Source organism: Octodon degus, unplaced genomic scaffold (genome assembly GCF_000260255.1).
Source record: "Octodon degus isolate 3935 unplaced genomic scaffold, OctDeg1.0 scaffold00006, whole genome shotgun sequence".
Lineage (NCBI taxonomy): Eukaryota > Metazoa > Chordata > Mammalia > Rodentia > Octodontidae > Octodon > Octodon degus.
Window position 1 is genome coordinate 33,652,522 of NW_004524582.1, and position 20,824 is coordinate 33,673,345.

The 20,824-nt window shown below is 57.4% G+C and overlaps 2 protein-coding genes across 8 annotated transcripts; one reads left to right on the plus strand and one right to left on the minus strand.

Moving 5' to 3' along the window:
- Positions 1–3,182: 3,182 nt before the first annotated feature.
- On the minus strand, positions 3,183–17,438 carry Idua (iduronidase, alpha-L-). Of its 7 annotated transcripts, none has more exons than XM_023700411.1 (15): positions 16,957–17,438; positions 16,119–16,259; positions 7,496–7,581; positions 7,271–7,378; positions 6,947–7,042; positions 6,659–6,861; positions 6,405–6,584; positions 6,118–6,319; positions 5,654–5,866; positions 5,450–5,571; positions 5,251–5,376; positions 5,080–5,156; positions 4,911–4,994; positions 4,561–4,661; positions 3,183–4,419 (listed from the first exon to the last, which is right to left on the minus strand). In XM_023700411.1, exons 1-15 carry the CDS (start codon positions 17,112–17,114, stop codon positions 4,313–4,315), a joined length of 2,004 nt encoding a protein of 667 aa, XP_023556179.1. In that variant the 5' UTR covers positions 17,115–17,438; the 3' UTR covers positions 3,183–4,312. The 7 variants fall into 7 exon arrangements, with proteins under 7 accessions (XP_023556179.1, XP_023556171.1, XP_023556192.1 ...); XM_023700403.1 differs by having other exon boundaries at positions 6,118–6,331; positions 16,957–17,437; XM_023700424.1 differs by lacking the exon at positions 16,119–16,259 and having other exon boundaries at positions 6,118–6,331; positions 16,957–17,437.
- On the plus strand, positions 12,720–16,119 carry Slc26a1 (solute carrier family 26 member 1). Its single transcript, XM_012516383.2, has 2 exons — positions 12,720–13,334; positions 13,838–16,119. Exons 1-2 carry the CDS (start codon positions 12,744–12,746, stop codon positions 15,353–15,355), a joined length of 2,109 nt encoding a protein of 702 aa, XP_012371837.1. The 5' UTR covers positions 12,720–12,743; the 3' UTR covers positions 15,356–16,119.
- Positions 17,439–20,824: the final 3,386 nt, after the last annotated feature.

A 20,824-nucleotide genomic window follows, 5' to 3' on the forward strand; every position in this document is an offset into this window, starting at 1 on the left:
TGAGTACGACAGCTAAGGCGTGTGCTGAATGTGTGCAAACGGTTTTAGACAATAGTTGTCTGAGAGGTTATACATAGTGAACCATTTTGTGTTTCTTTTAAGGAGAGGATGTAGGAAACTAAGTTTTTATAAGAATGTTTATCTGTCTTAGATAATTTGTTTTACTGTCTTTTCTAAAGATAACTTTTTTTGTTTTGGGGAAACTTCAGTTTCATGTCAGCGATTCTGTATTAAAGCTTTTTAAAAATTAAAAAAAAAAAAGAAAAATGCCTTTTTACTACCATAGGATTGGCACATGTTATTTGTACACCATATAAAATGAGCACTTTTGCATGGCATGACTGTTGGGTGGAAGACAGAGCCTGCACCGTTGTGCCACCTCCAGCTTCCGGCTTCTGCTGCAGGTGGGCTCTGCTCTCCCTACTGTGAGTGTGATCAGTGACTCAATGAACCACTGCATTCATGGCACTGCTGAGGCTTGGGATTTGCCAGCTTTGCTGACTCCCTTCAGCCCCTGTGAACCCCAAGGTGGCCTAACTCAGGGCCTTTTGGCCTCAAGTGGCCTCTATGTCCACACATGACATCAGGGGTTTTTTGGTACCAGGAATTGAACTCAGGACCTCATGCCTGCCAAACAGGTGCTGCTGAGCTATATCCCCAGCCAGATTGCTGTTTGTTGAACCAAACTGACCCTGTCCCCTGCCATAGCCCAATCTGCCCTGTTAATGGACAGATGTTAGCAGTCAGGAGACACCAGCTCAGCACTGAAGTGGACCCTGAGCAGAGGCACTGTCCCGCACACCAGGTCTCACCCCTCCACACACACGGGGCTCCTCCTTCTTGGCACACAGGCACCCAATCCCAGAGTGGAAGGACAGCCACAGACTTTGATTCCAAGGAACACTTGGGTGCCAGAAGCAGCCCCAGTCAAATGCAGCGGTCCTGTTTTGCCATCAGTATCTCCATGGATCCTGACCCCTGACAAGATGGCTGTTGGAGTGTCACGAGACAGTCCAGGGTGGCGCTAGTATGTTCATAAGGGAGGAGGGGACCACAGCGCTACTGGGAGTCCTCTGCTGGTGACAGGGAGATGGGCCCTCCTGGAGCCCCTCCACAAAGGTCCCCAACTTCTGACTCTGACTGCAGCAAGCTAAGCAGACTCAGGTTCAGTGGGTGCTGTGGGCTCAGCAGCCTGTTGCCAGGATAGGTGTATCCCCCAGCCAGAGCCAAATCCTGGCCCAGGCCATAGAGGACATGGCTGGGCGCTGATAGGAGCAGCTTCCTGGGTCCCCCTGAGGCGATGCCGTGGTGTGACCACTGGCCACCAGCACTTTCTGGTGCTTACTGGGGCTGGACAAGGACAGGAGTGGTGGGCACCTAGTACACAGCATGCTCTGGAGGTATCACTATCCCACCTGGTGGTCACCCAGGCCCAGGAGCAAGGCCCGGTGGGGCCCTCGGAAGGTCACAGAGGGACATGAGTGGACCCCAGGGCTCAGCCCAGAGGTGTCTAAACCAAGCTCTGCCTTAGCAAGGAAGGGGCCTTGGGTACTGGGGGCACTCCTCAGGGGACCCTGTCCTGTGCCCACCCAGGCAGCCTCAACTAAAGGCCATGGAGGGTACTGACCTGGGCTGAGTGTCTGAGCTCACTTATGGGGAGCAGGACTTGTCCTGCATGACCACATAGAGGTACAGCCCAGGAAGGAGAAACCTATAGACCCCAAGCACTATACCCAGGCATCTGTCTGCCCCACCCAGACCCCATTAACACCCCCAACTGGTCTTGGGAGCCAGGTAGGGCCCATGTCAGCTAACAGCCAGTGTGCCCAGGGCTCTAGCCTGCACAGTCTCCTCTCTGTCCCCTCCCTAAGTGGGCCAGAAGTGGCCCAGGCCACAAATCTCCAAATGGAGTTCTGGAATCAGGTGGCACATTGTACAGGAGCTAAGCTAAACTTGGGGGAGTGGCATCTTGTTACTCAGATTACATAGTGGTGTGGGTGGGATGAGGGGAAAGTCAGGGTTGCCACGGCAACAGCGGGACTGAAAGCCTGGGTCCCTCCCCTTTAGAAAGGAGACAGAGCCCAAGGAGTGGCAGAGGAGGACAGTGGTGTCACACAGGCATGGGGAGGGCCTCAGCGCTGCAGGCTGGTGCCTCCTCCCATCACCAGCACTGAGGCAGCTACCTGGAAGCCTGGCACTTCATCTGCTCCAGACTCCACCCCACTCCTCCAATCCAGAGCAGCCTGAAGCACAGCCAGGAGCACCAAGAGAGAAGTGGTTCCACCTGGGCCCAGGGACCTGTCCAGGACAGTCCAGGGCCTCTGTGTGACACGCTGGCTGAGGCCCAAAACAGGACCCGGTAAGAAGCCTATGCCACCCACCTGGCACTTGTGGGGATGATGGACTCCCAGGCAAGGTGAGTCAGAGCCTGAATGCACACCAGCATGATTCTGAGGTGAGGTGCCCTCAGGGGACATGCAGAACCTAAGAAGCGACCAAGTTGTGTTGTGGGCTCAGAGCCCTGGAGAGGCAGCAGCACCCCCAGGAACAGGGCCTGCTGGGCCATGGGCTTCAATCTGTGGGAAGAGGGGGCAGGCGGTCTCCCCGGAACGCTCCATTTGCATCTGAGGACCACGTGCCCACTGCTCAGAGGCAGCGGGCTCTGGATCGGGCAGCAGGTGCTGTGGCCAATCTGCAAGGCCCCACATGCTTCCTGCAGGCCCTCCTCTAGTCCTAGGTACACAGTGCGGCTCCAGGAGGGCATGTCTGTGCCCTGCGAAACTTGCAGATAGGTGCTGGATACACAGTGTAACTGGCAGCAGCACCAAACATAGTTGAGGCCTGGACAAGAATCAGCCAGCCTGAGCTATCTGATATTAAAGCTTTTGTTTCCCATCCCCACACAAAGAATTGAGATAGCCCGGCTCCATGTGATAGGGCTGTCAGCACACCTTTGCTCTCTCATGATCAGGTACCACCCAGCAGGGTCTTCCCCCCACACCGCCTCCTTTCAGTACTGGACACAGTCTTCACACCAAACTACTATAACTCCGGCCTGCCTTTCTCTTTCTTTCTTTCAAGACAGATCTCAATATGTAGTCCAGGCTGGCCTTGAACTTGCACTCATAGCCTTGTATCAGCCTCCAGAGTGCTGGGATTGCAGAGTAAGCACACCTGGCTCCTCCCAGCTCCCTCTTTTAAATTTATTTTTTGAAAGAGCTAAATCTGAAAGTTGCCTAGGCTGTGCTTGAATTAGTGATTTTCCTGTCTCAGCCTCCCGGTGCTGCCCAGGAGATCTTGATCCCACTGACTGGATGCAGCGAACAAGAGAAAATACACACCCTAGATGCCTTAGTCACGTCTCCCATGGGGTAGGAGAGAAACCCTGGACTGCCTCAGGAGCTTCCTAAGAAGCATGCAGGGACTCCATAGTGGTAAAATGGTGGGGTATCCTGCAGAAAGATGAGATGTCCTTATCTGTTGCACCTCCTGAGGCCTGGAGCCAGTGGGACTGTGGGTTGGGGCTCGCCTACTTCCTGGATGATAGGTAATGCTGGCTGGAAAGGGCTCAGCAGGCCAGGCTGTGGTACAATACTGTGCTCCTGCCAGACAGCTGTTGGACCAAGGCTAGCCTACCTCTGCTGCCATACCTTCTTCCCCACTTGGAATGTGGCTCCAGGCTTGCGACTGAGCCTCACTGGAGGCTCAACGCCAGCCACCTGGCCACATGACTTATTGGTCCAGGATACTGAGGACAGAGTATACTTGTGTCTCCAAGAAGGAGTCTTGGGCTGCCACTAGACCACTCCTTAAAAATGCTTCATGATGTTTCCTAGAGGCTGCTAGCAAGAAGGAAAATATATAGAAGTGGCATACAGACATACGTGCTCCGTAGGCCACCCAGAAGTGAACAACAGCTGTGCCCCTGCCCACTGTGCCCTAGCTGTGCGGCTTCAGACAGAGCCAAGATAGCCACAAAGGTCACACAAACACAATGGGCACTGGAGGCCTCTGCTGGCAGTCTGCTGAGCTATCCTCCCCGCCAAAGAGTGCCTTCAGCCCCTGCAGCAGCTCCCCACCCAGACTGGTAGCTCTGGCCAACAGAAGGAAGCGGAGTGCCTGCCATCCCCTTCCTTTCTCTCCTCTGTCCACCCAGACGGGTCCACAGAGGCTGACCCCAAGACTGATGGGCAGCAAGTCACTTTAGAGGTGCAGAGTGGGTAGGGGCAGAAGAAGCCAACAACTAACTGATTGGCCAGTGGTCAGTGGGCCCATCTTGGCTCCTGACTGGTCAGTGTGGAACTGGTGACCCTCAGGAAGCTGGGACCTCCAGGTATGGCACAGGATCAGAGAAGGGGCCTGGCCGGGCCCAATAGTCCAGTGCACGCACGCGGTACAAGCCAGAGACGATAGCAGTGTCTGAAAGCACAAGGTATGTGTGGTGTTTAGTGAGCGCACCTAAGCCCACAATGTCCTCACAGTCCCTGGGCCCACCCCACCAGGTATGTGTGAGACCCAACACAGGAGGAGCTGAAACCAGGGCTGTGGCTGTGGGTGTACCTGGGCTAAATACGAAGAGGTTGAAGGTCGACGGCTTCCTGCTCACCAGGGTGTATACCTTGGCGTCTAGGGAGAACTGGATCTCGTAAGTCCACAGGCACCTGGGGAAGTCAGGGTTAGGAGGGCCAGTGGCTCACAGGGGCCACCATCTCCTCCTGCCAGCCCCCCTCCTGGCACTGCTGTGACTGTGGCACTCTTCTTGGTATGAGCAGAAGCCATACTATGGGGCCAGAGAGTTAAATCAGCAGTCTAAGCACCTGCCTGGCAAGCACAAGGACTCGGGTTCGATACCCGGTACCACATGCCATGCAAGGCCCCATGCCACCAAAACCAGGAGTGGTGGTGCACACCTGTAATCCCAGTGCTGGTGAAGCTGAAACAGGAGGATCACCACGAGCCCCACACCCCACACAGGGCAACCAGGAAGGAGGGATCTGGAAAGGGAGGGAGGGGGCACAGCCCATAATTCCAGGGTTAGGACAGGTGGGCACCAGGGCAAGTCACACTACCCTCACATACTTGGTGCCTACTCGCTCATCAGACCAGACCAAAGCCAGTTGCCCTCGGGTCAGGGGCAGCACACGGAGCCGGGTCACCTGATGGCAAGAAGCAGACGTGAGGGTGGGTGAGTCGGGAATCCTGGGGAAGGGTTGCCTGGGGGGGGATCTGGGTGACCCGGAGGCCACTTGCCTGGCCCGGCGGCCCAGAGGGACGCGCACACACGTGCACCAGCAGCAGCGAGGGCAGCGCAAGCTCAGGGCGCAGTGTCAGGCGGCCCCCGGCGGGGAAGGGTCTCGGTGCGGAGACAACCGGGTCCTGGGAACGAAGAAGACCAGGTTGGCGTCCGCCTCCGACCCCGGGGCTCCCCCAGCCCTTGGAGTTTGCGCACCTCTGCTGCGCGCATGCGCCGAAACTCCGCCACCGAGGGGAAGGCAGGGCTGCCAGCGCGTTGCCATTCGCGCTGGGGGCTGCAGAGCCGGTTGTCTAGATAGCGGGTGGTGTAGACGAGCCCTGCGAGGCGGGACGCTGGGGGTTGGCTCTCTAGCCCGTCCCTCCTTGTACCCTACCCCGCCCCCAGCCACGCCGCACTCACCTGGGCCTGCAGGGACCCCATGAAGGCGCACAGTCACCCGAACGCTGCGGCCCGGGTGCGCGCGGGTGTCGTCACTCGCGTAGATCAGCACCGTGGCGCGCCAGGCGTCTCCTGGGCCCTCGGGGCGGTGGGCGCTGGCCAGGACACCCACCGTGTGGTTGCTGTCCAGCACAGCGCCGGCACGTGATACCTCGGCCCAGAGCTGGTCTCCGTCTGCAAGGCCGAGGGACAGTCACTGGGGCAGCTGGTCCCCAACCCCACGACCTGGTCTCCCACCATATGCTCCTTGTCTTCACCTAAAAGGGGTCTCAGGCTGGGAGGGGCGGGGCTTCGGGGGACGCATCCCAAGAAACAGAGCAGCTGAGGAACCTGTGCTCCCCTCACGACCATCCTGCCTCCGTACCTTGGATCCTTGGCCAGACCACCCTGGCCTCCCACCCGACCCCCGGGGCAGCTTTCCTCACCCAGAAGGGCCAGCAGCCCCATGGCTGTGAGCACCGGCTTGCGCAGCAGCTGCACGTGAGGTGGCTGGGTGTTGTTGACCTGGAACCGAGCTGTCAGTGTGCGCTGTGAGAAGGGATGTGGGTGGTAGCTCAGAAAGGCGTTGTCGTTGCTCAGCAGCCTGTAGGTCGAAGTGCTGGCGTTGGCAACCAGCAGGTTCTGGTGCTGGGTGATAACCTGCAGATGGCAGGCCAGCTGGGACCTCAGCTAGCCCAGCCACTCCATCCCACAGCAGGAAGGCCCAGCCCACCTTCACCACCAAGGCTGCATAGGTCACGTCTGCTCTCCAAGGCTGCGGCAGCGACCATCCCACTAACGGGTCTGCCTCGTCATTGTAAATAGGGGTGTCCTTGAACTCAGGGAACAGCTGCTGGATCTGGCCTAGGACCACTGCCTCCTGCTCAAGGATGGCAATAGAGCTTCCTGCTCCCTACAGCAGGGTTAAGATGTCAGCACGCAGGGCTGGGTGGCTGGAGGACAGGGAGGGACAGGCAGGGAGCACACCTTCCTGTGGAGGGAGATGAAGTCCAGCCGCACACCCTGCTCGCCAGTGAAGAAGTTGGTACCATGGGCACAGTGCCGCAGGAGGCTCCAACTGAGTGGGGACCTGGGAGGCTCATGGAAGGAGTCTGCTGGGCCGCCCAATCGCAGTTTGGGGCTGGCAGCATGGAGACCCTCAGAGCAGGCATCATAGTAGTTAAGAAAACCTGGAAGGGAAGGAGGGTCCTGAGAACAGTGCATTTCCCCTAACCCTCCCTGGGAGCCCTATAGAACCCCAGCAAGCATCGTCACCTTGTTCTGTCATGGACACATTGTCAAAGTCATGGTGGTCCGGTTCATTCCATGTCTCGAAGTTCCACTTGGAGACCTGTGCCAGTCCATACCTACCTGCAGAGTGGCCTCCACAATTGAGACCAGCAAGGGCCAAGCCCACCCAGGGCTGGGCTGGCCTAGGCTCGGCACAGGGTAGAGGTTGGGATGGGACTGGGTGTCTGATTGGAGGTGGCCCCTACCTCCTGGAAACCCTGGCACAATGGGTTCATGACAAAAGATTCAGGGTGGCCTAGAGGATGGGGAGTCTGCCAGGGGAGCCTCCCATATCCCTTCCCTGCATACTGATGTATCTTCTGGCCAGGATGGAAACCAGGTCCTTCCACTCAAACACCTGCTGCTTGTCCTCGAAGTCCGTGAAGTGTCCAGAGGGGCTGCCCATCAGCTCAAACCCTGCAACATGGGAACAGTGCCCACTGCCCAGTACCATTACTGCCTGGCACATACCTGTCCTGAGCATACTGCCACCAAAAGGGCTATGAGGAAGAGGAAGCCAGGGCTACCACTCACCAGGGAGGAGCTGATTCTCCCCCAGGAGGTCCAGATAAGCGTCCAGGTGGGTAAAGTTGTACTTTAGGTCCTGCCCAGCAGCCCCCCTGTTGAAGGACAGCTGGGATCAGAGGAGTGCACCAATGTATCTCAGTGCACCCTGATGGAACTGTGGCCATCTAGGGGCAGGTAGGCAGCTTGCCTAGTGCCATGCAGGGGGAGCCAGGCTTCTGCATCAGTTACTCGCTTTGGAAAACACCAACACCAAGAAGGCCTTTTAGGCACTCAGCCTACTATGAACCAGTCTGCATAGGCCACCCCACCCCTAAGCCTTCAAAGGACAGAAGGTTCAGAGCAGGAGGGTCAGGACAGCTATGATGCTCAGAGGCAGGGGCAGCTGGAAAAGGGCAGCAGGATGGGTGGGCTGGGGTGCAGAGGGGACTATCCTGAACACAGCCAACCTAGAGTGGGGTGCTGTGGGAAGGAACAAGGGGAAAGTTGGTAGTGCTCCTGGAGGGCAGGACCCAGTTGGCCTACTTGTAGTTCATCCCTCTCCTGACCTTCAACAAGCAGCATGGATGAACAGGAAAGGAGATGGAGGGTCTCTCACCCTGAACTGTCCCACCCTGGGTCAGGTTGCAAGGACAGGTGTTACTGGATAGCCACCCAGACCTGGAACAGATGTACAAGGGTTGTGCAGTGACATGATGAGGTTGAAGGGGTAGCAGTCCCGGAGAGTGCTCTCTGAGGAGGTAACAGAACACTGCAGCATGAGCACATCTGGGGCACTGCCCATGCAGAGGCCCTGAGGTAGGAAGGGTTCATGGGAATTGAGAGCAGAGGGCAGCCAGTGGGCCATGCATGTTCGCAAGATGAGGCCTTGGGGCCTGTGGCGATGGGATGCTGACTCAGCAATGGAGCCTCCAGAGTTTGGACATTTCAAAAAGGGTCTGAGCAGGTGCAGGAAGTCTAGCTGGGGCTGTGGTGGGCTCCCTGGAGGGTACTGAGGGGTGGGAGTAGGTGGTCTTTGAGGTGCAGGGGCAAGGGAAACAGTGTCCCTGTGGATTTTGAGGTGAGCTAGGGATATCCAGGGCTATGGCATAGCCATGGAATTGAACTGGAAAGGGACAGCTACAACCCTGGTCCGGGTTCTACAGAGTGAAGTTGGGCACCAAGTGGTTCGGTGAGGCTGTGGATGAGGCTCTGGAGAAAGTGGAGCAGGGACAAGGGCAGGGCACCATGGTGGACAGTGTGACACATCACCACTGCCACACCCCAGCCAGCCTGGCCCAGTGACTGCTCCTTCCCTACAACGTGGGTTCCCCTTGCGCTGTCTCTACTCAGATTCTGCCATGCCCTGCAGGGTCTGTTCTGCCCTCCTCCTCCACACAAAAGTGGCAACCAACAGCAAACGAATAAAAGGAGACCAACACTTCGGTATTGGTAGGTGCCACTGGAATAGAGACACCCAAGGGTTCCAGACCTCCGCAACCCCGCCATGACCCCAGGCAGGGCCCATGAAGCGCAGGAGCCATGCCTCAGAGGTGTCTCCAGCCCATACGGGTATCCAAAGGCTGAGGCTCACTTGGGCATCAGGAATGCAGGGGTGCGGGGTACCTCTAGGACCCCCACAGGCAGAGGCAGGCTTACTGCCTCTGCGCAGCTCTGCTGCCTCAGTCCTGGAGAAGTGGGAAAGGCTGCCACTGAGCCGGGCTGAGCTAGCGAGGTTGGTGGCGCACCCGCTCTAGCCAGGATGCGGCACAAGGGCCCATTCACAACGCCAGCCCCCGCGGAGCCTCAGGGCTGCGCGTGCGCCCCGGACCCCACTGCGACCTGGCCAGTGAGAGCGCGTGCGCGATGAGAGGGAGCGCGCAGCCCGGGGTTGAGGAAGGGGAGCGACAAGGGAACCCAGTTTGCATTAGGGTGTGGGAGGGACCAGCACTTGCTAAGCTGAGAGGCCAGCGTGCCCCAGAGTGAGGGAAAGGGTCGCTCGTGCACAGGAAGGAAGGAAGGAAGGAGGAGCTTCGCTTGTACAGCGAGTGGGCAAGAACGCGCAAGGTGAGCAGCGGGGCCGAGCGCGCTCCCGGGTGGGCGGACCAACGTGCTCAGAGCGTGGAACAAAGTCCGGCCCCTGGGACAGGGTGAGGGTGCCTTATGCTGCCGTCCAGGCCTTGGAGCTTGAGCAGGCTTGCCTCTGGCCGCCTGAAAGCTCAGGCCGGGTCCCTGAGTCCAGTACACCCCGCCACGGTAGGGGACACTGTTCACTTTCCAAGTCAGTGAGCTCAAATTTTGAACAGTCGTTGTGAAGATAAAATGAAGGCAGTCAGCACCCTCACTGAACTGGACCAGAGACTGAACCTAAAAGTGGTGGTTCTCTGTGCTGAGTGGGCAAGGCCACCCGAAGAAGGGAAATCAGAGGCCGGGGTCTGCTGTGCTGAGTGGGGTAGATGGGTCCTGACTGCACACGCTCTGGAGGGTGAGACAAGGGCCATCCGGTTCCCTGAGGTCTCTGTGCACCCAGATGACCCCACCTGCCCCGCACCTGTGATCCTCTTCTCCCCAAGCCCAAGATCCTCCTGACCCTGCCTTCCTCTAAGGGCCCCTATGTTCCTAGGGACTGTCCCACAGCTCCTCGTGGGTACCCCAGCAGATCACTGTCCATGCCCTTTATCTGCCCCATAGGAGCCCCTGTGACTCACTCAACTACACCCACAGAAAGAGCTCCTTCAAGCCATAACTCCCAACCGCCAGGCAAACAACACTCCCACCCCAACACTGGGTGTGAGGAGGAGGAGACCTAGGCCCTGCTGCCCCAAAGGAGTCTCCCAGAGTATCAACAGGACTGGAGGAGAAGGCATCTGGTGAATGCCCTGGGAACAAGGTGGGGCACTGCACCCCAGCCCTGCCTTGTGGCTCACTCAGGCTCTTCTCTGGCCACCCTCCCATATACCACACCTTCTGTGTTCCCTGTCTTCCCTGGCCAGGCCCATGGCTATGGAGAGCCAGGTGGGACACAAAAAGACACCAGGAGGAGCTTCCAAAATAGAGCTGGATGGGACCCCTCCCTCTGGGGGGTTGGCCCCACCCCTGCCCCTACCACCCTGTCCTGGAGCCCAAGGGTCCCACCTGGTTCTGCAAAACATTTGTTGAACCTAATTCCTCTCTCAGGGCCCCTGGGAACAGGAACAGCAGGGCTGGTGGCCTCCTGAGCCTAGACCCATGTTAGACTGATCCTTAGTGGAGGCTGTATGACAGTAGACCAGGACAGCTTGGCCCTCCAGCCCCACTGAACAGTGTACCACAGCCTCCCAAGACCCTGTCCTAAGACCCAGGCACCTGGCCAGTCAGAATGGTCCACCTGGAACTGGGCTAGAACCCCAGTGCCCCACTGTACAAGGGTGTGTATTTGTGTGCATACTGGCAGAATTGTGCCAGCCTTCCATGGGAGGACCTAGAATAGCTGCTGGAGACGAGGCTGCCTGGGGCCTGTTGCTGTGGTTTCCACCCTGCTCCTGCTCAGACCAGAGCAGGCCCCAGTAGGACAGGGACCAGCCTCTCCATTCCCTCTTGGCATGTGGGACGGGGGCATACACTGGCCTTAAAGCCTGGAGTTGAAAGGGGCAGGGGTACACCCTGTTCTACCCCTCTCCCCATCCATCCTTCCTGCAACTATTGCCCCACTCCTACTAGTCCAGGAGCTTATCGGGGGCCTGAATAACTGTAATTATTTTTGAGCCTCTGATTACGGTACAACTTGCAGGATTAGTGCACTGGATTAGCCACTCAGGTAACAGTCAGGCATCAGGGGAAACCCATGACTCAGCAATCTTTGGAGTAAATAATTGAACCAACAGCCTAGCACACACAGAGCTCCAGGAGGTCAGCGCCAGACCCTCGCCGTCCTTGCTGGGCTCAGAGATCCACCCGGCAGCAGGCCCAGGTCCTCAATACCCAAGGTCTTGAGCCTAGGACAACCCCAGGTAAGACTCCTGCACCCTGACCACCCAACCACAGTGGAGGCAGCTCGCTGGGGGGAAAGGTGGAACAAAAACAGATCTTGCCATTTCTCTGGGGGACACTTGAGTACTGAGTGAGTGGCACCTAAAGTCGGGATCAATGCCCCTGACCTTATGGGTGAGCTTAAGGAGTCCAAGGACACTCGTGGAAGGGTCTCTGGGGGAAAGGGTCATGGTTCTCACAATGCTTCTCGAGCACGGAGCCCCCCACCAGGCTCAGGCTCCCAGCCTACTATCTCAAGGAAGTTGCAAGTGCCAGTGGAAATCGGCACAAATGAGGGGTCCTGGGCTGTGGCAACGGAGACTTTGGGGGGGGGGGGGCTCTAAAAACAAGTACTTTGGAACCTGAAACAGGATAAACCGAAGGCCACTTGTGGGCAGTGTGGGCTCTAAGCACCGCCTTGCTGGCACCACAGAGCTGCCCAGGCCAGGCCAGGTCAGGAGGTACTGGGTTACCCAAGCCACTATTTGCAGAGCAGCGTGCCTTCTCCGTGGCACACGACGTGTCTGGAAAGGGCCGTTAGCACTCAGGGAAGGGGTGTCCTATCTCAGGACTCCCTAGAAAGACTGACGACATCACTCCACTCTTCTCAGTGCAGCCAGGCCTGGCCCCCTCTCCACTCCTCTGCCTGCAGCTGGGCCAGGCCCCCTTTTGGCACACTCTCATCTCTCCCTGTCCAGCAGGGAAAGGAAAGACAGGCAGGGTGGGCACAGATCTGGGGTGGGGCATCCATATGGCTAGATGGCAAGAAAGACATGCCCTGCTGTGCCCAGAGCTAAGGTGTCCACAGGAGTGGGCAAGAGTTTAGGTGAGGAAGGGGGCAGGGATGCTGGTGTGGGCACGTTTTGGGCAGCAAGAACCTTCGCCACAGCAGAGCGCTGCGGAGGTGGAATCCTCCTTCGGATTCCCTGACCTCAGCCCTGTGTGTGTGTGTGGTGGGGCCCCACAGGCATCACCTTCAGGACTTCATGGTGGATATCAGGTGGGAGCTAGAGCCCACAGCCAGCACTGAGCCTGGACTGGACAGCTGTGCTGCCTGCCAGCACCCCAAGCCCTCACATGCCTTATGCTAGTGCTCAAGTACTACCACCCACCAAGGGGCAGCAGGCGTGGGCCTGAGGTCAGAAGGAGCAGCGGGAGTATCTGCTGTTGCCTGGGACCTGGTCTGAATCCTGCTCCCAGGCTATGAGTGGGCACAGACCTGACATGGCCACTTTTCTCTGCAGGCTGGCGTGAGGCTTGGCGCTGCAGGATGGATGTGTCGCTTAACATCACACAGCAGGATGGGGGCCTGGTGCTGGTCCGCCGGCAACCACCCAACCCCCAAAGCCTGATTGAGACACTGAAGGCCAGGCTGCAGCAGAGCTGTAGGTGCAGTGTGCCACGGGCCTGGGCACTGGTACAGGACCTGATCCCTGTCACATGCTGGCTGCGTCAGTACCACCCCCGGGAGGACCTGGCAGGTGACATCATGTCCGGGCTGGTCATTGGCATCATCCTGGTGCCACAGGCCATTGCTTATTCCCTGTTGGCCGGACTACAGCCCATCTACAGCCTCTACACGTCCTTCTTTGCTAATATCATCTACTTTCTCCTGGGCACTTCACACCATGTGTCTGTGGGCATCTTCAGCTTGCTGTGCCTTGTGGTGGGGCAGGTGGTGGACCGAGAGCTCCAGCTGGCTGGCTTTGACCCTTCCCAGGATGGCCTGGGGCCCAGAGCCAATGGCAGCGCCCTGAACAGTTCAGCAGCCACATTGAAACCTGGGCTACAGGACTGTGGGCGGGACTGCTATGCCATCCGTGTGGCCACCGCTCTCACACTGATGACTGGGATTTACCAGGTGAGGAGCAGGTGCACTGCAGGCTGGCCTCCCTTAGGTGCTCACCACCGACCACCAGGGAAGAGGGAGGACATTCAGAGCAGGGCAGGAGGAAGGGCCCTGCGGCCCTGGGCCAGAGCCATGAGGTGGAGTGGCGGCAAGGCAGGAGGGCCGGCAGCACTACGGCGAAGGCCACACAAGTGCGCAGACTGGGACCCACACGGCCTCCTGTCCCAGGAGCCCCTGTGCATCCAGCCCCTTGAGGGGTCCCATCGTGCACAAGAGGGGGACTGCCCCTGACAAATCTCTGCACGGATGTAACATGAGCATTCCAGCCATTGTCCACATGCAACTCACATATGTCCCTGTGTCTCCTGGCACAGTCATGTGCAGAACACAGAATACATGGTAGTATCTGTGGGCTGCTGGGTTCTGTGCTGCAGCTGCACCCTGTGCTGGGTACTGGTGCTGTGGGGTACAGGGCTTCTGCGGCATGGCCTGAGATCCACATGCTCTGTCCACAGGTGCTCATGGGTGTCCTCCGACTAGGCTTCGTGTCTGCCTATCTCTCACAGCCACTGCTGGATGGCTTCGCCATGGGCGCCTCAGTGACCATTCTGACCTCGCAACTCAGACACCTGCTGGGCGTGCGGGTCCCCCGGCACCAAGGACCTGGCATGGTGGTCCGCATATGGCTGAGCCTGCTGCGTGGCCTGGGTGAGGCAAACGTGTGCGACATGGTCACCAGTGGTGTGTGCTTGCTGATGCTGCTGGCAGGCAAGGAGCTCTCAGACCGCTGCCGGCGCCGCTTGAGGGTGCCACTGCCCACGGAGCTATTGGTCATTGTGATGGCCACACTTGTGTCCCACTTCGGGCAGTTCCACAAGCGTTTTGGCTCAAGTGTGGCTGGTGACATCCCTACTGGCTTTGTGCCCCCACAGGCACCAGACCTCGAGCTGATGTGGCATGTGGCATTGGATGCTGTGTCTCTGGCCCTGGTGGGCTCAGCCTTCTCCATCTCACTGGCTGAGATGTTTGCCCGCAGCTATGGCTACTCTGTCCGTGCCAACCAGGAATTGCTGGCTGTGGGCTGCTGCAATGTATTGCCAGCCTTCTTCCACTGCTACGTCACTGGTGCTGCCCTGTCTAAGAGTCTGGTGAAAACGGCCACTGGCTGCCGGACACAGGTGTCCAGCTTGGTCAGTGCAGCTGTGGTGCTATTGGTGCTGCTAGCGCTGGCGCCACTATTCCGGGACCTGCAGCGGAGCGTTCTGGCCTGTGTCATTGTGGTCAGCCTGCGGGGTGCCCTGCGCAAGATCAGAGACCTTCCCCAGCTGTGGCGACTGAGCCCAGCTGATGCACTGGTCTGGGCCGCCACCGCGGCCACCTGCGTGCTTGTCAGTGTTGAGGCCGGACTGCTGGCTGGGCTGCTTCTGTCACTGCTCAGCCTGGTCGGACGTACACAACGCCCTCGGGCTGCCCTGCTTGCCCGTATTGGGAGCTCAGCCTTCTATGAGGATGCCGCAGAGTTTGAGGGCCTGGTGCCTCCGGCTGGAGTGCGGGTGTTCCGCTTTGCGGGGCCACTCTGCTATGCCAACAAGGCCTTCTTCTTGCGGTCACTCTATAACCTCACAGGGCTGGATGCAGGGTGCTCAGCTGCCAGGAAGAAAGGGCAGGACTCGGATCTGGGGGCAGATGAGGGGGACCCCATGGAGGGCAAGGAGCACACAAGCAGTGGGGCCAGGCTGGTGTCCACAGCAGCTGGGTTCCACACGGTGGTCATCGACTGCGCCCCCTTGCTATTCCTCGATGTGGCTGGCATGGCCATGCTGCAAGACCTGCGCCGAGACTATGGGGCGCTGGGCGTCAGCCTGCTGTTGGCCTGCTGCAGCCCCTCAGTGAGGGACACTCTCCAGAGAGGGGGCTTCCTGGGGGCGGGCCAAGGAGCCGAGGACGAGCAGCTGTTCCCCAGTGTGCACAGTGCTGTGGAGGCTGCGCAGGCCCGCCATGGGGAGCAGGCGGCCACCAACTCTGTCCTCTAACAGTGCTGTGGCCTGCACTCTGGGAGCCTGAGGCAGATGTCTGAAGGTCACCATCACTGAGCTCCTTCTTAGGGATGAGACCAGGGCCAGAGTCCACCCTGGCCCCAAGGAGCACGGGAATCCTGCTGTGAATGGAGGAGCAGCACCAGAACACACTCAAGGGCCTGGTGCTCAGGGACCTGGAACTCTGCCTCGGGGACCAACTACGCTCTCCTAGTGCCAGTACCTACCGAGTGCCTTGACCGAGCTTAGAAGGGCCATGCCCTGCTGAATGCCACATTGCCATCTTATCCAAACAGAGTCCTGCAAGTATGGAGAGGGACACCCTGTCCCAGAGCCTGCCCAGACCCACCCTCCTGGGAAGGAGCTGGAATCATGACCAGGGTGTGAGCATCTGTGTTTCTGGAGGCCACCTATACCCCAAGCGCTCCTCACATGTGGTGCTCATGCCTACAGACCAGGTGCCAGCTCCAAGGCAGTAGGTCCAGTGCCAAGGCTGGAGGTCATGTGACCACCACAACTTCAGTGGGGCCTCAGGCACTGCATTCCTGAGCAGCTACACCACCAACCACACAGTACACAAAAATCCAGGGCCGTGGACACAAGTTGATCCTGGCCCTCTACAGTGACCTCCAGGGAGACACCAAGGGCTGCCCTCAGCACCCCAGCCAGGATGTCCCTCAACCCCTGCAGGGTGCTCCAACAGGAAGTGAGAGCCCCCCAGCCCTGGCCCCCACTCCCAGTCCCACCCAGCATCACGCACCTGGCTGTGATGAGGTCCAGCAGCCAGTGTGTCCGGACCTGCTGAATGCCACCATGGGGGACAGCACCCACATATGCCAGGTTGAGCTGTTGGTCCCAGCTGAGGTCATATCGGTCAGCCTGCTCATGTGGCAACGGGGGGCTGGGGACAGACAGGGTGCCCTGCATTGGTGCTGACCAGGCCCCAAAGATGAAAACTAGTTAACAATAAACTGCCCCCAGGCCAGGAATGTTGTGCACCCTCATCCTAGCTGTGGGACTGAGTCAGAGACTGGAGGTTCTGTGCGACATGGGGAGGTCACTCCACACCCTGGCTGCCCTCGAGGCTACCGGCCCACCAGGAAGAGCCTAGCTCCCAGCACCTCTTTTGTCTGGGGAGGAAACCCCATACCCAGACGGGGCACCCAGCCAATGGGGGGGGGACCCTGAGGCAGGAAAGAAAACAAGGAAATCCTTAAGCCCATACATTGGCTGAGCAAAGAAAAGTTACGAGCAGGGACCTGATCCGGAGATAAAAGCAGGTTGAGAGAATCCAGAAAAATGGTTCAATTACCTATTTAAAAAAAAAAAAAAGTGCCCTTACTTCTCAAGGCTCTCAGCTCCTGCGAAAGAAGCACACAGGGCCGTAGTCGGAGAGGGAAGGGCCTCCCTTCCTAGGGACGCAGCCAGCGTTGGTTTCAAGCCTTCCTAGCCTGGCGTCCTAAACCAGCACACTTACTCAGAGCACGACCTCCTCAGACCTAGCAGGGTGCCAGCCCCACCCCGACAGAGTCTGGGCTGCCTGGGGGCCTATGCTGCAGGGCGGGCTCATTCGGCCTGTTTTCTCCGGGGGTGCTCACCAGAAGCCGGTGCTCCTCCAGAAGGGCCGAAGGGGCCGCAGCGAGCGGGCCATGTCCACACGCACTAGGTGCGGGACCTCGACTGCGGCGGTGCGGGCTGAGGCCAGGAGTGTCATGAGGAGCGCGAGAGGTAGGGCGCGAGACCGAGGGGAACGCATGGCTGCAGCGGGGTGCGGGTGCACCGAGGTCGGGGGCGCGGACCGCGGGGCTCGGCTGCAGCCCCAGTTCCGCTTCCAGAGGCTCTCACGTGACTCCGGGCGGGGCGAGGCATCTGTTCTCTTGGCCCCTCCCTGCCCTCGGCCTCCCGCCAGCTTGGCAGTGCCCACCAGGACCAAACCCGGACCGCCGGGTCTTTGAGCAATCCCAGCTAGGGGATGCAAAAGGAGGCTGCTCCGCAGGCCAGTGGTGACCTTGCCCGGGGCTCGACCTCAAAGACGGGTCAGCGGGATGTGGGAGGCGGGAGAGCTGACCAAGTGGGGGCTGCGTTTGAGGGGGCCTTGGAAGGTTTGATGGGTGGGGTGGGGGGAAGACACAGCCTCTAGTCTGTGTGTTGTTTCCTGTATGGGCTCTTGTGAAGGGAACAGGCACAAGAATTACAAGGTAATGGGCAGCTGAGGGAGGCCTTGACTCCCTTGGGGAGGCGGGGTCAGGGGTAAAAACCTGTGCTCAACCGTCAGTTTCCACAGCAGGGTGGGGCTTTGCCTGCTGCCTTCCCTTCCCTCCCTGGAGCAGCAACGTGACCAGGTCCTCCCTAGTCCCATGCTGCATTTCAGCCTGAGTCGTGAGGCTGGAGCTGGTGAGAGGGCAGGTTTACAGATGGAGAGGAGCGGACCCTAGGACCACACCCCTGCCAGTGTCCCCAGGGAGGAGCCTGGGCATTGCTCAGGGAAGCCAGAGAAGGGCTGGGGACAGGCCTAGTACCCAAGAAGGCAGGTCTGAAGGTCACACAGAAGCAGCAAAGCCCCAAAGAAACAAGACAGAGCTACCAGAGGCCTGGAGACAAAATGTGTGTCTGGCAGTTTCCAGCAGGAAAGCAGGGGCTGGAGCAGCTCCTGGGTCCCAAGCCCATGACACAGAAGGCATACATGCCAAGCACAAGTGCCCACTTTGGACCTCGAGAGGTGCATGGGTGCGTGTCACTGGGCACTGCCCTGGAAAGAGCCTGGGGGCCAATGGTCTCTCTGACTTCAAGTTTTACTGTCCCTGCTATGTGCCCTGTATCACCTGCTTGGGCCTCTCCGAGCTAAGAGACTCAAAGTCTGGGTGCTGCAAGGCTCTTTCCCAAGCCGTTCCTGGAGCAGCAAGAAGCCAAATAGCATACAGCTCAAATCCATGTACTTGCTGATGAAGGAACGCTGATGCCTCCAGGTTGCCTGTGCCAAGGACATTTCCTTTTCTTTTTGGATTTTTTTTCTTTTTTTGCAGAACTGAGGATTGAACTCAGGCCCTTGCGCTTGCCAGGGAAGCGCTTATTCTACTGAGCCATCTCCTGGGCCCCTCATTTTGGATTTTTGATACAGGGTTTCACTATGTAGCCCAGGATGGCCTTTAATTTGTGATCCTTCTGCCTCTGCCTTCCGAGTGCTGGGATTATAGGCATGTGCCACCACATCTGGCCTAGAGGGATTTCTAAAACAAGCTTTTCAGCAAAAAGGAACATTTCACCACAAGAGCAGCCCAGTGCACATGTGGGAACCCAAACCTGTATCTGGAGTAACCAGCATGGCTGAAACAGGCGTGTGTGAGGGCGACTGGGCTCTGGCTGAGAAGAGAAAGTGTGGCACAGCAGGGTCTGGGGTGCTTACTTGGGGCAGGGGACCAGAGAGTATTTAGCATCTTCTTATGCTGAAACTGCAGGAAGCATCATGATTAGCCAGTTAGAAGAGAAGTAGAGTGCAGTTCCAAACCAGCAAGGAGGAAAATGCAGAAGTGCAAAAAAAAAAAAAAAAAAAAAAAAAAAAAAAAAAAAAAAAAAAAAAAAAAAAAATGAACTTCTTCAATTTAAAGCCTCAATAAACTTGAAGGCAACATAGAGGGGAAGCCCAGAAGAGCATGGCAACACAGAAATGCCTCCCATGGACAGCAGGCGCCCAGAGCAAGCAGCCCCAGTGTGGGAAATGTTTGAAACAGTTTTTGTCTGCAGGGGAGGGTGCTGAGGACTGAAGCCAGAGCCTTTGTGCTAAACTACGTCCCTAGCCCATTTTTATTTTTCGAGACAGGGCCTCACTAAGTTGCTCAGGCGGGGTTTGAACTTGAGGTGCTCCTGCCTCAGCCTCCCTTGTGCTGGGGTTACAGGCGTGCACCACCATGCCCAGCTAACAGTTCTTAAAAGCTTGGAAGAACTGAAGTCACTAAGGAATCCAGGTTGAAACTGAAAGGAGGGAGTTTGGCAACAGAAAGAGGTTGAGGTTGCAGTGAAGAGCCTTCTCCAGAGCGCAGCTAGGGACGTTGGGGTGTGCGTGGCCCTTTGAGGATGCGCTGTGGTCAGCAGCTGGTGGGTGCACTGGCCTACAGCCTTCAGGGGATTTCCAGTTATGAAAACAGTGCCTGAGAAGCTGCGCCTGGGGTCCAGAGACAAAAGTTGGCGTTTAGGGGTCTCCAAGGCAAAAGTGCCCTAGAAACAGGACTGTCTTCCTCAGGGACTGAAGTCCAGCCTGAACCACCTAGATCCCTGAACCCAGTCCCTGCCAGAGGTGTGCAGTCCCTACAGGAATACCAGAAGGGATGATAGCATGTCCCCGCTGGGCACATGTACTGCACATGGTTCAGTGAGCTTCCACTAGCGGCCTGTGAGCGACTTAATGGCCACACAGGCCTGTGAGTAGAGATGTTCTGTTCCTTGAGCTCAGTGCTGAAATACAGAGGTGCCAGCTCATTCTGCCTGCACCCAGATAGCTCTTGAAAATCAAAAAAAATGCAATCATAGGATTGTGTGCAAATATAACAAAATGTTAGCAACTGATGAACCTAGGAGAAAAGTGCATACTATTATCATTACTATGCAAGAGTTGAAAAATTGTGAAATCAAAATACTGAAAGAAAATCATAATAACTTCAAGAAAACCTAGCCAAAATATGTTGTTATGCATTTTAAATAGGTTTGTTTTATTGTCTGTAAATCCAATCTCAGTGAAGCTGAAAGAAACTGAATGGATTGATGAACTGCAGATTAGACCTAACTAGAGAAAGAATTGAACAACTGGAAGACAGAACAGGGGAAAATTCATTTGGAAACATAGAAGTAACAGAAGTGGCAGGACAGATAGTGAATGGGGTATCACAGTGTCAGTAACTCTCATTGGAATAGGAGGGGTCATAGAGGTAACGTCCTAAAGGAGGTGAACGCCATGAGTCCAGGAGTAATATGAAGCCTGAGAGGGAGAACCCACAGAAGCAAAAACATAGACACTTCAGAGCAGAGCAGCCAGGGCCACAGCCAAAGGGAAGGGTTAGATGTAGCCCCCTGGTTTACTGTGCACAGGGCCAGATAAAGGCTGATCTCCAACAGAGGACAGTGAGAGAAGTTTGTGACATACAAACTAAGTCATTGGTGATCTTTATGGATGTGTGGAGCCAGCAAGACAGCTTAGTGGGCTAAAGCACCTGCTGAGGCATGTGCAGGCAAGCGTAGGGACTGTGGTTCAATCCCCAGCAGTGCTGCGCCAGCCTGGCCCCTAGAGCTGGCCATAGAGTCTGGGCCTAGTGGTGTAGGCCTGTAATCCCAGTGCTGGGGAGGCTGAAGACAGGAGGATCACTATGAGTCAGAGTTGCGTAGTGATACCCTGTAACAACCAAATACATTAAAAATAATAATAGGGGGTGGGAAGATAGCTCAGTAGAATAAGCGCTTGCCTGGCAAGGGCAAGGG